The sequence below is a fragment of the Leptopilina heterotoma genome, unplaced genomic scaffold (genome assembly GCF_015476425.1).
Source record: "Leptopilina heterotoma isolate Lh14 unplaced genomic scaffold, ASM1547642v1 Lhet_411, whole genome shotgun sequence".
Taxonomy (NCBI): Eukaryota; Metazoa; Arthropoda; class Insecta; order Hymenoptera; family Figitidae; genus Leptopilina; species Leptopilina heterotoma.
Genome location: NW_025111072.1, coordinates 592,769 through 607,875, shown reverse-complemented (window position 1 = coordinate 607,875; position 15,107 = coordinate 592,769). Strand labels below are relative to the sequence as shown.

The 15,107-nt window shown below is 27.3% G+C and overlaps 2 protein-coding genes across 5 annotated transcripts in view; both read left to right on the top strand.

Annotated features, from left to right (window-relative positions):
- LOC122506360 (beta-glucuronidase-like) overlaps positions 1–15,107 on the top strand; it is a 623,628-nt gene that overhangs the window by 36,909 nt on the left and 571,612 nt on the right. The gene's annotated exons all lie outside the window — the stretch shown is intronic.
- Positions 2,243–4,015, top strand: LOC122506356 (protein PFC0760c-like). The gene has a single exon (XM_043618477.1). The coding sequence runs from the start codon at positions 2,243–2,245 to the stop codon at positions 4,013–4,015; it is 1,773 nt and encodes a 590-aa protein (XP_043474412.1).

Sequence of the window (15,107 nt, the reverse complement as noted above, 5' to 3'; positions counted from 1 at the left end):
GTGAAGTTTCTGCGATATTTTATTTTTTCGATTTGATATTTTGATTTTGTCTTGTCCATTATTTTGATAGAAAGGAATTTGCATTACAATTTAAAGTGATTAATTATTAAAAATATAGTGCATTTAAACAAAAAGTAAAATAGATCAATTGAATAAAGTTTAAGTCCGGTGACCCCGAGTTTTGAATATTTATTCAATTGTATCGAATCAGTGAAAGAGAAAAAGGAATTTATTTCATCGTGAGTTTTCAAATAGTATAAATATATATGAGGATTAATATTGAAAATAAAAAAGTGACCAAGGAAATAAAATTGGAGTACAGAAATACTTATCTCAAAACAGGTGTATACTAAACATTCCACCTGAGGAGGTAATAAGATACTTTTCTGAAATAAGTTGAATGAAATGAAATTGTTTTGGTGAGTTGATTTAATATTGTCCATCACAGTACACAATTTATACAATTACACATTCATTTTGATACTACATGATATTGTGCAAAAGAATAAATTATTGTTTTTTTATAATTGATAACAAACATATAAAATTAAAATTGTCATTTGGTTTAAATATATACAATTGTTAATAATAAATCATATATTATTTTAACTAGATGGAATAGCGTATCATTGAAATCTTACACCTATTACAAAATATTTTCCTTCCTTTATATTCAAGTAAGTACCGTTTAATCGGAACTGTTGACTAGATAACAGTTTAAGAAAGGGATCCACTACCTTTTTAATATTTTTTATTCTGAAGAGCAAATACGTTTATCTTGAGATATTTAATTTCTGACTTTTATTCTCTTTAATTTGTCGAAAGTATTTTTTCATTATAGTTAAAGTGGGAATTGTTTGAAATAAGATTTATTTTGTTAATAAATAAATAATCAAATTTATATCTAACAAAATTGGTGGCAGCAGTGGGATTCTTTTCTTTTATTTATAAAAATATAAAGGAAAAAATTAAAAAAACACGAAATAAAAAATATATATACATATATTTACACTTATACACATATTATATACATAAATGAAATACTGAATTTATTTTCTATCTGCAAAATATGCTTATTATGAAATATTTTATCCTTTTCAGGAATAATTTTATTATTTGGTTTTTTATCAAGTGAGGGTATTTAGAAATTTTGTTTACTCGCTAATGTCGAGTTTAGGGAACGGTAACTACCCTTGCAATCGGCAAGCACTGGTTCCCTTAATAAATCGGTTCTTTTTCCTCGAATAAAAAAAACAACCTTGTCGGAAGTGTGTAGCCACTTGGACAAGTGAGAGGATTAAAAATTATAAAATTTAATAACGATTAGTTATGGGTTTTATCTGAATATTACAAAAGAATTGAAAATAAAAATTTCTTTTTAATTTCTTGGTTTAAATTTCTTTTTAAATGTTTAATAAATGATTATTAACAGAAGAACGTTTGAAAAATACCTATCAAGTTTAAAATAAAAATAAGATCAATTACTAATTTTTTTTTATATAAAAAAAATATTTACTAAATATTGGTAAATAATTATTTGGCATAAAATTGAGATACGTACATCTCTGAAGAACTAGTTTCAGTTATTACATACATAATATATAAAATAATTGCAAGATTGAGGAAGGAAGACTGCTGACGAGTCAAACGGGGTACAATTGCAAAGTCAAGGCTGGTCACAATCAGCAAAGCATTAAAGAAATTAAATTATATATAATAAAATAAAATAAAATATATAATTTAATTATATATTAAATTATACATAAATTTATTTCTATCAAAAGTGGTGTCAAATTTTTTAGAGAATCATAATTTTAATCAAATAGTAATTGTTTATTATTATTTTGAAAAGAGTCGAGAATTTTTTTTTTTAATTTGATGTATACATAAATTTAAAAAGTAAATCCAGGATTGACAAAGTACAGTAAAAAAAATGCAAAATTTTTCTTTTGATCAAATGTTTATTAGTATCAAGCAATTTTGTAATAAAAAGCAGTTTTTTTTGTTGATTTAATGGTTTTTCACAAAGCAAATAGCCAAAACACAAAAAGCAGTCTAATAATATAAACGTAAAAACAATAACAGAATACTGTAACATGAGCCGATATAGGTCAATCGTGTTACTACATTACGTAAAAAAATATGAAAGACTTCAAATTAAATTACAGTTCCATTTAAATAGAAGTTAAACAAAATCAATTATTTTTTTATTGCTTATGTTTAAATCGTATTAAATCATAAAATGGGCACAGTGTATGAAGCAATGTTACGGAGAGGCTACATAGAAAAATGGAAATCGGAGGGATATAGCTTTGAAGCAATGGATCATAAAAATAATTTCAGAGATCCAGAATCCAGAAATTTACAACACAGATTTTCCGACGAAGAACACGAAGATCTCAGAGACGAATGTAGAAGATATAACAACATACAGGATGATTACGAAAGAGAGGAGCATAGAGACTATAGATGCTATGACTATGATGAATCGTATATGATCAATGACAATTTCGAAACAAATCAATACCAAAATAATTATAACGTTAGGCGAGATGTGCACAGGATGGAAAAAAGTGATTATGAACGAGGTTTTGATTATTATGATGATAACATGGATTATGAGGATCGATACAACTACCAAGATGCGAATAACCAATGCAGCATGTATGAACCAAATACACAGAATAATTACTACGAACCAATTGGCAAAAAATGGCAAATAAGAAACCAACCACAAAGTGAACAATTTAATAGAAGGATCTATGACAATAAAGAATTTGATTACCAAAATAGGAACACGGATTTAGAAGAACATTGGCAAAATACGGACATGACATCACAGGGCTATGAAAGAGAAAATTTTAACAACAGAAATCAGTATTTTCAAGATTATAACACTAATTCCAGAAAGAACTCATACACCGACGATGACCAAAGTTATCATCTCAGTGAAAGAGAAAGAAGATACAACGAACAACAGAAAATTTATAGAAGATTATGTAATCGACAGGAACCATCTTTCAACAATGATTATTATAGAAGAGATTATTTTATAAACAAACGTAAATTTAATAGAGAACGGAATGAAGATTTCGTAATACCACCAGTTATATTCAGGGAATCGCTAACAAACATGAACCTTGTAAAGGATACAGAACAATGGGATCATAACATATCACCTTCTATAAATGAACTACAATCTGCAATTGAAAGTGAAGAATCCAGCGACAAAAAATCCATTCACAGTAAAGAAAAGCCTTTGGAAGAAGAACAAATAGTGGAGTACATGAATCTTATTATGGACAGTTCCAATGATGAGGAAGATATCAGCATCAGTGAAGAACTGCCAGAAAAGGAAATGAAAGAATTTGTGGATAATGAAATGTTTGAAGACGATGAAGAAAATAAGGAGGACACTTTACAAAAATCTGATTCGGAAAGACCCTACTTTACAATGGAGTCAAAAAAAGAACACGAATTAAACAACCATGCTTGTCCTATTAATGAAGTTTTACAACAAGAAAATGATATTTCGAAATCTAAAGTGAACTATACACTAAGTGAGATAAAATCAGATCAAAAAATCAACGAAAAAATTATCGAGAAAAGTGAAGAATTTTCTGATATTATACAGGTAAACAACGAAAATATCCCAATCGTAGATAATTCGCATTCAATATTAGAACATGTGAATTCCGACGGTCCTATTATAAAACTAAGAAAAGGTATGAAAAATGAACAAGAAGAAAGAAAAGAAGAATTTAGTGGTCAAACTTTAAATGAATACAATAACACTCTAAGTGAAACATTATATAAGAAGGAAGTTCTTACAATGAATAATATTATTTCTTCTAAAAAAACTGTTAATCAAGAGAATTCAGAAATTGCAAAGGATTTTTCCACAAGATGCTTATTCAAAACAATTAATCAGAAAGAAATAAGAAAACGAGACATACATATTTCCACAGTTAAATCAGATGTAACACGGAAAAGAAAGAGACGACGAGGACATTGAACGGTGCCACTCAGCAAAATTTGCGTACACCGGAATCAATGTCATTCATACGGCAAATTAATTTATCAAAACCAAAATTAGAAGTAAAAGAAGGCACTAAAAGAAAATGGGTTGATGAAATTCAAAAAGGAAGATCAAACTTAAAAGGGTATTTAAAGCACAAGTTAAATGTGCATTATTTTGAAGAAAATACAACATTACGAAGCAAAACACCAAAAATACTAGAAACAAAATTTGGTTTCAATAGGTTAGGTATTGGTTAAGTGTAGAAAAGCTTTATTTTTTTGTGTCTCTAAATATCATAAAGGAACTATATAATAAACACGGGTAAATCATTTAATTCAAAATATGGGTACATATGACATACAATACATAGTAACATAGTACAAGGAAAAAATACACTATAGCTTATTATAAATAGTATTTGATTAAATGGGATGTAGAATTTAAATAGAATTTTATGAATACTATGAGGGATACATACATATTTATTAAATTCTGAGAAAAGTACATAGTTAAGCAAGTAAATACTTATAAATACAAAATATGCATGTTTTATAAATATGGGTTAAAATAGGTAAATTTGATTGAATATCGTTTGTCAGGAAACCATCATCGTATCAGAAATAAACAAAATGAATAAAATTACTTGTAAATAATTTGCTTGTTTCTATAAATAGGCATGAATTAAACTTCATAAAAACAATAATATTAAAGAAAAGGATAAAACTAGATCATTGTAACTCTTAAAATCAAAATTCCCACACCTTCCGTTATTTTACCTTCTTATAAAAATATGGAATACTATAATTTTTTTTAAAATAACCATCGAAATTCCAAACTGACTTACTAATAAAATTAAATGACATTTAAGCTCTAATAAATTGTGCTTTTGAATTTTTTTAAAATGTAAATGTCCGCATATAGCATTTTAAAAGTAATATTTAACACAAAATAGCAATAGAGAAAACAATTCTCGAAGTTAAAAAAAACAGTAAACATATATGATTAACATTAATCAAAACTCACAATGTAACATTGAACTACTAATATTAACAACATTTTCTAATGACTCAATTACAATAAAAGAAGCCCACTCTAATATTCTATACTATTATTTAAAATTAGATTAAATATTGTCCTTCTCAAACTAAGAAAAGAAAACAATAATAAAGAATAAATCAACCTACTAACGTTTTCTATTTTTAATCAAAATTACTTTCAATTTAATAAATAATAAAAAAAAACTATAGTATAAATACAAAATATATCAAACATATTTTCAAAAATTTATTATCATGTTTAATTAAATTTTACAAAGTTCATTTATTCTAAAAAACATTACATTATTGATGTATTTAAAAATTTTAACCATCATAGAACTGATTCAAAAATAATTGGCGTAAAGTTTGCTCAAAGTTATTTTTCACACTAAGAAAAACAAATAAAATAAGTCACATTCTGATAAAAAAAATGTTCTTTCTTGTCACAATACATTTTATTGTATATTTATATTTTTTACTATAAAATTAATTATTTTTAGCTAATTGAAATTTAGAGAACAGTATAAATATCTATAAAATTGAAATAAAAAGCGATTTTTTAAAAAGAAATTAAAATAATAAAACTTTTTTTAAAAACAAAATTACTTATTGAATTTTTTTTAATTTTACAATCATGTGCATGGCTTTCAAAAAATGTCAATTTTCCAAAAAAATAAATTGTTGAAAAATCAAAAAAATTTGTATAATATTTATGTAAAAATAAAATTTTTTTATTTTTCATAGTGGAATATGGATAAATTGTATGCATTTTGAAAGATTTTAATTTTTTCAAAAAGACAAAAAAAATATGTATATCTAATCTCTCAGATTTGAAAGAAATGTCTCGGGGTTTCCCGAATTCCCAACTCACTAGACATCCTACTTTTTGGGTTTTGACATATTTTTTATTATATTGGAAAAACAATTTGTTACTTACCTGCATTTGAACACTACAATTTTTCTTTAAATTGTCACAATAAGCCACAAATACGCTTTGAAATAGTTTTTTTTCACTTCTTAATATCGCTTGACTTTTCGGTAACAGCGTTTTTTGGTTAAAAACAAAAGAGCGATGTAAACAAGTCCGCGATCATGCGCTTTTTTACAAACGTCGAAAGAGATAAATTTTCAAAATTCTCATAGATTTTTCTTACCTGGTTACTCAAAATGCAATTGATTTTTATTATCAATATAGTAAAATCTAAAACTGAATATTACTTTACAATATGTCTTAATTATAGATATTTTTATTTAATTGAAAAGTTGAAATGTTTTAGAATACGTAAAAATTATATTTTAGAATAAAAAGTTAAAATAAATTTTTTTTAATAAAATCGTATTGGAAAAATCTAATTTTTTATATACAAAATTAATTTAATATAAGTTTAAAAAATAGGATTTAATATTATACTAGCGTCATACTCCTCGCTCGCTAACGCTCGCTCGGAAGACATTTTCTTATTTATTTCTACTTACATAAATAGTTTTTGAGGTAGAAATTTTGTTAAAAAAATTTTTAACGTCAAAAACTCTCTTGATTAAGCTAATTTTGTTTTAAAAAATCTTTAACTTCAAAAACGATTCTTATACCTCATACAATATGAATGCAGGCTAATTGTTTATAACATTTTTACACCAATAGGTCTTTTTTAAAAAATTATGTAATATATGTTTTCGTAGTGGTTTTTAGCGTAGAATCAAATAGCGCTTGAAGTTTCTTATAAAAATCGATTTTTCTTTATTTATCTATAAAAAAAAATTGTTAAAATAATATTTTTTTAACATTCAACGACAAAAATTATCATTAGATAAATGCCTGGCTCGGTGGGCGGACCAAGGGTACTTGGTTCGCGCCCATTAGCCTGGGATTTTTCCGGCACGTGAGATAATCTGAGCGGGAGGTTTGACGTCGAGGTATAATGATGTGCACTGTCGATTATTGTTCAGTACACACCGTTAAAACTCGGCTGTCGATAAACCGGTTGTAGTCAGGAGAGGTTTTCTACAGTTTCCCTCTTCTCTGGCGAGAAAACCCATTGACGGGTGGTCCAGGCAAATGCGAGTACTCCTAACCTCAAAAAGTCGTTCTGTAGAAACGCAAAAAGTAGTTGGTATATAAGAGTGTGTGTTCTGACAGTTGGCCTAGCTTCAAGTCATTTAAGAAAAAAAAAAAAAAAAAAAAAGATCGCTGATTAAGAATATGATAATAGTTTTCATAAATTCAAAATGGCGAATCCAATATGGCGGACATTTTTCAAAACTTCATCGGATTCGCTTAAAACTGGTTACTCGGGGGTTTTTGGGGTCGCTGATGACGAATATGATAATAGTTTTTAAAAATTTAAAATGGCGAATCCAATATGGCGGACATTTTTTCAAAATTTCATCGGATTCGCTTGAAACTGGTTACTCGGGGGTTCTCGGGGTCTCTAATTACGAATATGATAGTAGTTTTCAAAAATTCAAAATGGCTAATTTAAAATGGCGGATACTTTTTCTAAAAGTTCATCGGATTCACTTGAAACTGATTAGGAGGGGTTCTTGGGGTCTCTGATTATGAAAATGATAGTAGATTTTAAAAAATAAAATCTCGGAGCATGTACATTATGCAGGTTAGAAATTATAAAAATTTAAACCCTTTTTTGCTTTCAAATAATTTGTGTAAAATATAATAGTAATATTAAACTTAATAATAATATTACTAATAGTAACTGTTCTTTGTTATTATCGAGTTTTGTCTGTCTTTGAAGCCTCATAATTAAAGATTAATTATGTTTAAGGGGCAAATTTTATCGAGTGTACCAATGTCAAAATTGCAAGTTGTTGGATCGGGCTAATATTTTCACAGTAGTTAGTAATATGTATGACTAATTAACCACCAAGTAATATATACCTATATTTTTTTAGTATAATTTTTTTTTGATTTTTCTTTCAAGAAGGACCCATTTTTTCTTTTTCTTGTACCAAAAAAAAGCTTAAGATGTGTACTTTCAATATCTAAAACGAAAAAATGACGCTTTTTTCGAATTATTAAATAATTAATTAATAAAAATTGAAATATTTTACAACAAAATAAAATTAACGCAATTCTGAAGTTACTACTGTAAAACATTACAAAAATTAATGTATATGCTCCGAAATTTTTATTTTTTGAAAACCACTATCATATTCGTAATTAGAGATCCCAAGAACCCCCGAGTAATTATTTTCAAGCGAATCCGATGAAGTTTTGAAAAGTGTCCGCCATATTGGATTCGCCATTTTGAATTTTTGAAAACTATTATCATATTCGCAATCAGCGACCTTAAAAACCCCCGAGTAACCAGTTTCAATCGAATCCGATAAAATTTTGAAAAAAGTGTCCGCCATATTGGATTCGCCATTTTGAACTTTTAAAAACTATTATCATATTTGTAATCAGCGACCCCAAAAACCCCCGAGTAACCAGTTTCAAGCGAATCTGTGAGGTTTTTAAAAAAATGTGCACTTGCTGTATATTATTTATTAAAAAGTCAAATTTGAACGCCACTTTTGATCCGCCATTTTGTTTTTTTCTAATTTTTTTTTACAACATTTTAGGTTAGACATTTTTGACGCGATATTTTTACCTTTGAGACGTATTCCTTCGCCGTAAATAATAAAAAAAATTTGATTTTCAAAAAAAAATCTTTAAAAAATTGTGTTTTTTTTAAATAACTGTATGTAATTTGTTTATTTATAAATTTTCAATATTTGTTATTGCAGCATTCGAAAGAGCAGTTCCTGAGCTTTAACCCTTTAACGCCCAAATGGACAAAATTTTGGCATGAAGTTTGAGGACTTATTTCGGTACTTAAAAATCAATAGAAAAATTCACGAATCATCATTTCTTATGTTTTCATATGCACTCTATCGAATGGCGTTAAAAAAAAGTCAAAAATTTATAAACAAAAAAGTTATTAATGTTTTTTATAAAAAAAGTCCGATTTTTTTCCAATTTTTGTTTAATTTTCAATTTTTTCTACTATGAAATAGCGAAAAAATAATTCCAAATGTTACAAATAACGTGACATAGATATATAACCTAGAAGATAGGACTATAGAGAAAATTAAAAATTAAAATGGCGGCTCAAAAATGGAGTTTGAAGTTCAAATTTTTTTCAAAATTTGATTCGAAAGTACGAAAATTGTTAAAAGTGTTTAGATCAGCTTGAAATTTGTTACTTGGGGGTTTTAGTGGTCGCTGATCACGAATCAGAAGTTCAATTTTCAAAATTCAAAATGGCGGATCTAATATGGCGGCTAATTTTCTTTAAAAACTAATTAAATTTGCTTGAAACTTGTTACTCGGGGGTTTTTAGGGTCGCTAATTATGAATATGAAATCCAATTTTTAAAATTCAAAATGGCGGATCTAATATGGCTTACAAATTTTTCAAAAATTTATTAGGTTAGCTTGAAATTTGTTTCTCGGGGGTTTTAGGGATCGCTGATCACGAATCAGAAGTCCAATTTTCAAAATTCAAAATGGCGGATCCAATATGGCGGACAATTTTTGTAAAAACTCATTAAATTTGCTTGAAACTTGTTACTCGGGGGTTTTTGGGGTCGCTTATTACGAATATAATATCCAATTTTTAAAATTTTAAGTGGCGGATCTAATTTGGCCAAAAAATTTTCAAAAACTCATTATATTAGCTTAAAATGTGTTACTCGGGGATTTTAGGGGTCGCTGATCACGAATCTGGAGTCCAATTTTCAAAATTTGAAGTGGCGGATCCAATATGGCTGACAATTTTTCTAAAAAATCATTAGATTCGCTTGAAACTTGTTACTCGAGGGTTTTTGGGGTCGCTGATTACGATTATAATGTCCAATTTTTAAAATTAAACATGGCCGCTTCAATATGACAGACAAATTTTCAGTTGAAATTTGATAATCACAATCTTTAGCCATTAAAATATTAAAAATATTTTTAATGTTTTCCAACTTTCACCGCGTAGAGGTAAACGTGAACTGATAAGTCTTTTATTAAATTATTTTTTTTTTCGATTTAATATATTGATAAGTAAATTTAATCGAATTAAAACTATGAAGAATGATTTTTGAAAGGTTTTACAAGAGCTTCAAGCTGGAGATAAAAAAAATTGTTTTTTTCAATTTGACCCTGAAATAAGTAATGATTAAAATAAAACATGCATTTCTATTTTTTTACCTTTAAATTCAAAAATTATAATAACAAATAAAAAGAAGAAAAATACATAAAAAAATAAAACAGTAAAAAAAATATATAAAATTTAAAAATAAAAAAAAAGATTTTCCAGTTCACGTTTACCTCCACGTGGTGAAAGTTGGAAAACATTAAAAATATTTTAAGTATTTCAATGGCTAAAGAACGTGATTATCAAATTTCAACTGAAAATTTGTCGGCCATATTGGATCCCCATTTTAAATTTTAAAAATTGGATATTATATTCGTAATAAGCGACCCCAAAAACCCCCGAGAAACAAGTTTCAAGCAAATTTAATAAGTTTTTACAAAAATTGTCCGCCATATTGGATCCGCCATTTTAAATTTTGAAAATTGGACTTCTGATTCGTGATCAGCGATCCCTAAAACCCCCGAGAAACAAATTTCAAGCTAACCTAATAAATTTTTGAAAAATTTGTAAGCCATATTAGATCCGCCATTTTGAATTTTAAAAATTGGATTTCATATTCATAATTAGCGACCCTAAAAACCCCCGAGTAACAAGTTTCAAGCAAATTTAATTAGTTTTTAAAGAAAATTAGCCGCCATATTAGATCCGCCATTTTGAATTTTGAAAATTGAACTTCTGATTCGTGATCAGCGACCCCTAAAACCCCCAAGTAACAAATTTCAAGCTGATCTAAACACTTTTAACAATTTTCGTACTTTCGAATCAAATTTTGAAAAAAATTTGAACTTCAAACTCCATTTTTGAGCCGCCATTTTAATTTTTAATTTTCTCTATAGTCCTATCTTCTAGGTTATATATCTATGTCACGTTATTTGTAACATTTGGAATTATTTTTTCGCTATTTCATAGTAGAAAAAATTGAAAATTAAACAAAAATTGGAAAAAAATCGGACTTTTTTTATAAAAAACATTAATAACTTTTTTGTTTATAAATTTTTGACTTTTTTTTAACGCCATTCGATAGAGTGCATATGAAAACATAAGAAATGATGATTCGTGAATTTTTCTATTGATTTTTAAGTACCGAAATAAGTCCTCAAACTTCATGCCAAAATTTTGTCCATTTGGGCGTTAAAGGGTTAAGACAGTATTGTAATTTATTTCACATTGATCCAAATTTTATTCATATTTGTCTTTATTTTCTTTAAACTTTATTGTAATTGTTATGAATATTAATTTGAGACACAGTATTTAAACATTTTTAAAAGGTGACTCTTGTCCAACTTTTTAATACAAACATTAAAATATTCTTTAGACTTTTTCTTTCCGTGTAACAGTTGCCCAACTCTGACAACTCTCCCCTAATAATACATATACAAATTGTTTAAATTTTTATTTTATAATAATTATTTTAAACTATTAAGATAAAATTTAAAAAATGCAAAATTTCAATTTTTTGTGAAAAATAAATATATCGATTAATTTTATAAATAATATTGATAAAATATATACTTTATATACATAAATCGATTCGTTTTCATGGCAGGAATATAATTTTGACAAAAATTAATAAAAATTTTAATAAAGAAAAAAGTTATTTTAAAAAATACAAAAATAAAATGTTTTTAAAAATTTAATAACTGCGAAAAAAATTTTTTGTATCTTTTGATACAAAATATTTCTTATTTTTCAAACTTTTCGTATTTTTAAAAAATTACTTTTTTTATTTTAACAATTTTTAGTATTTTTTTTCCAAATAGAAAAAGACAAATAAAATATTACTAGAAATAAGACGACACATGTTTGTGGTTTTGAAAAATTCAACTTTTTTAGTAGTTACTATTGAAAAAAATATTAAGTTATTTCAGTAGTGATTATCGGTAGTCACTTAGCAAAAATTATTGATTTTTAATTTAAAAAATTTTTAATTTAATTTCTAAATCTCCTATTTATAATATTAACATATTCGTCGTCGTTTTGTCGTCCGTCGGTCGTGTAACTCCGTACTTCATCGTTCGGTCGTTCGACTTATATCATTTATTCATCGTATCGTATACATATATACATACTCATTGTACATACATATACGCATGCGCAGTAGTATTCTATCAATGGTACGCATGCGCAGTAGTATTCTATTAATGGTACGCATGCGAAGTAGTGTTCTGTGAATGTCAGACATGCGCAGTAGTATTCTATAAATGTCAGACATGCGCAGTAGTATTCTATCAATGTCAGGCATGCGCAGTAGTGTTCTATCAATGTCAGGTATGCGCAGTAGTGTTCTGTGAATGTCAGGCATGCTCAGTTGTGTTCTATCAATGTCAGGCATGCGCAGTAGTATACTATCAATGTCAGGCATGCGAAGTAGTGTTATATCAATGTCAGACATGCGCAGTAGTGTTCTGTGAATGTCAGGCATTCGCAGTAGTATTCTATCAATGTCAGACATGCGCAGTAGTGTTCTATCAATAATACGCATGCGCAATAGTGTTCTTTCACTATAACGCATGCGCAGTAGTGTTCTATCAGTATCACGCATGCACAGTAGTGTTCTATCACTATAACGCATGCGCAGTAGTGTTCTATCAGTATCAACCATGCGCAGTAGTGTTCCATTAGTATCAAGCATGCGCAACAGTGTTCTGTCAATTTTACGCATGCGCAGTAGTGTTCTATCACTATAACGCATGCGCAGAAGTGTTCTGTCAATGTTAGGCATGCGCAGTAGTGTTCTATCGCTATAACGCATACGCAGTAGTGTTCTATCATTATTACGCATGAGCAGTAGTGTTCTATTACTATAACGCATGCACAGTAGTGTTCTATCACTATAAAGCATGCGAAGAACATTCAGAACTTTAAAATTAAATTTTTTAATCCATACACAATCTAAAAATTATTTTTCTACAATACAAAATTCCCAAAGCCCAAAATATGAAATTTCCAAAATAAGAAGTGTTGAATTTTACTGTAAGTGAAAAGAATTAGATTTTTGAGTATTGAGATTTAACAATTCTATTTCTGTGTAAGATATTTTTTAAAAATCATTATTGTCAATGTTTTACAAAAATTTAAATAACTTCTAAAAACATGAACACTTTTAATGATCTTAAGCTTACTTTAAAGGTTATTTTCTACAGAATGGGAATTACTTGTAGACATTAACGTGTAATTTTCTCTGAGAAATTGCAGGTCGGCAAAGTTATACACAAAGATTTAAATTTGAAATAATTTTTTTGTACAAAAAACTATTCTTCAAAAAATATAAAACATGATATGATGTAGATTTTTCAAGAAAATTTAGTAAAAAAATAATAATAATAATAATAATAATATGATCCTAAATTAAGTAATAAATAAATTATTATTTATTATTTTTAAATAATATAACAATTTAAAAACAAGTAAAATTTATGACAATTTATTTTTAATTTAAGTCACATTTAGTGTATAAGGGTTTTTGGAGTCAGTTAATTCGAATTTAACCTTAATTTTAAAAAATTCAAAATGGCGGACATCATTTTTGAAATTTATTTGGATTTTATCAATTTTAGTACCTAAGGGTTTTTCAGGTCGCTGAATTCGAGTTTGACCATCATTTTTAAAACTTCAAAATGCAGGATCCAAATTGGCGGACATACTTTTTGAAATTCATTTGGATTTTTATTAATTTCAGTATCTAGGGGTTTTTCGGGTAGCTAAATTCAAATTTGACCTTCATTTTTAAAAATTTAAAATAGTGGACATAATTTTTAAAATTCATTTGGATTTTTATCAATTTCAGTATCTAGGGATATTTTGGGTCGCTGAATTTAAATTTGTCTTTCAAAATAAAAAATTATGAATTCAAAATGAGGGACGTAATTTTTTTAATTCATCCCGATTTTTATCCAATTTTGTACTCTATTCTATATCCTTTGCATTAGCTGATAAAACGAATCATGACCTCAGAATGTGCCGCGTGGAGGCTGCAAAGGTTTTACATTACACTTTCTGTTCTTTGTTTTTTTTGTTTATAATATCTGTTTAAAATTTAAAAATTTTGTCCGACATATTGGATCCACCATTTTGAATTTTTTTTGACGTCATATTTATATTCAGCGACCCCAAAAACCCTTGTATACTAAGTTTCATAAAAATTCATCTAACAGATTTTGCTGAACATTTTGGGCCAATCATATGATTATTTTTCCAAACAGCGAAGGGGTTTATAGGATTGTTTCAAATTTTTTAAATTCTTTTGGTCTAAGTTTGCCAACCTGCATTTTCTAAGAAAAAAGTTTCGTATATTCGCATAATTCAAGTTATTTAAATCAAATAAATATATAGATAAAAAAAATTATTTGAATGAGATAGTTTTTTTAGTGTGCTAATACTTTTACGTATGCAAATGGAAGAACATTAATTAATTTATTATAAATTTGATATAAGGACTACATAAATAATTATTTGACGCAATTAAAGAGATATTGCTAAATTAAAATAATTAATTATGCAAAATAATTGCATATTTGATATAAATAAGGGAAATTCCACGTCAGCACGAACGGAGCTCTAAACAAAAATTGCTTTGATGGATTTAAACGTTCTAGGGCTTAAAAGATTGCTACATTCATGTACTTTAAGATGCCGATGGGCGTTTTTTGCAAATTTTCATTTCCGATGCCAATAGAGCTGTCAAAAGTCAAAAGGTCCAAAAATCTCAAAATACTTTTATGAATTAAAAGCAAAAAACGGGGTAAATTATTTTGTAACTCATTCTTTAACAGTTTTTAGGGTCCCTGAATATAAATCTAAAGTTTTTTTAAATTAAAAATGGCGGATCTAATATGGCGGACAAAATTCAAATTTGAACAGATTCGATTAAAACTTGTTACTCGGGGGTTTTTAGGGTCGCTGATTACGA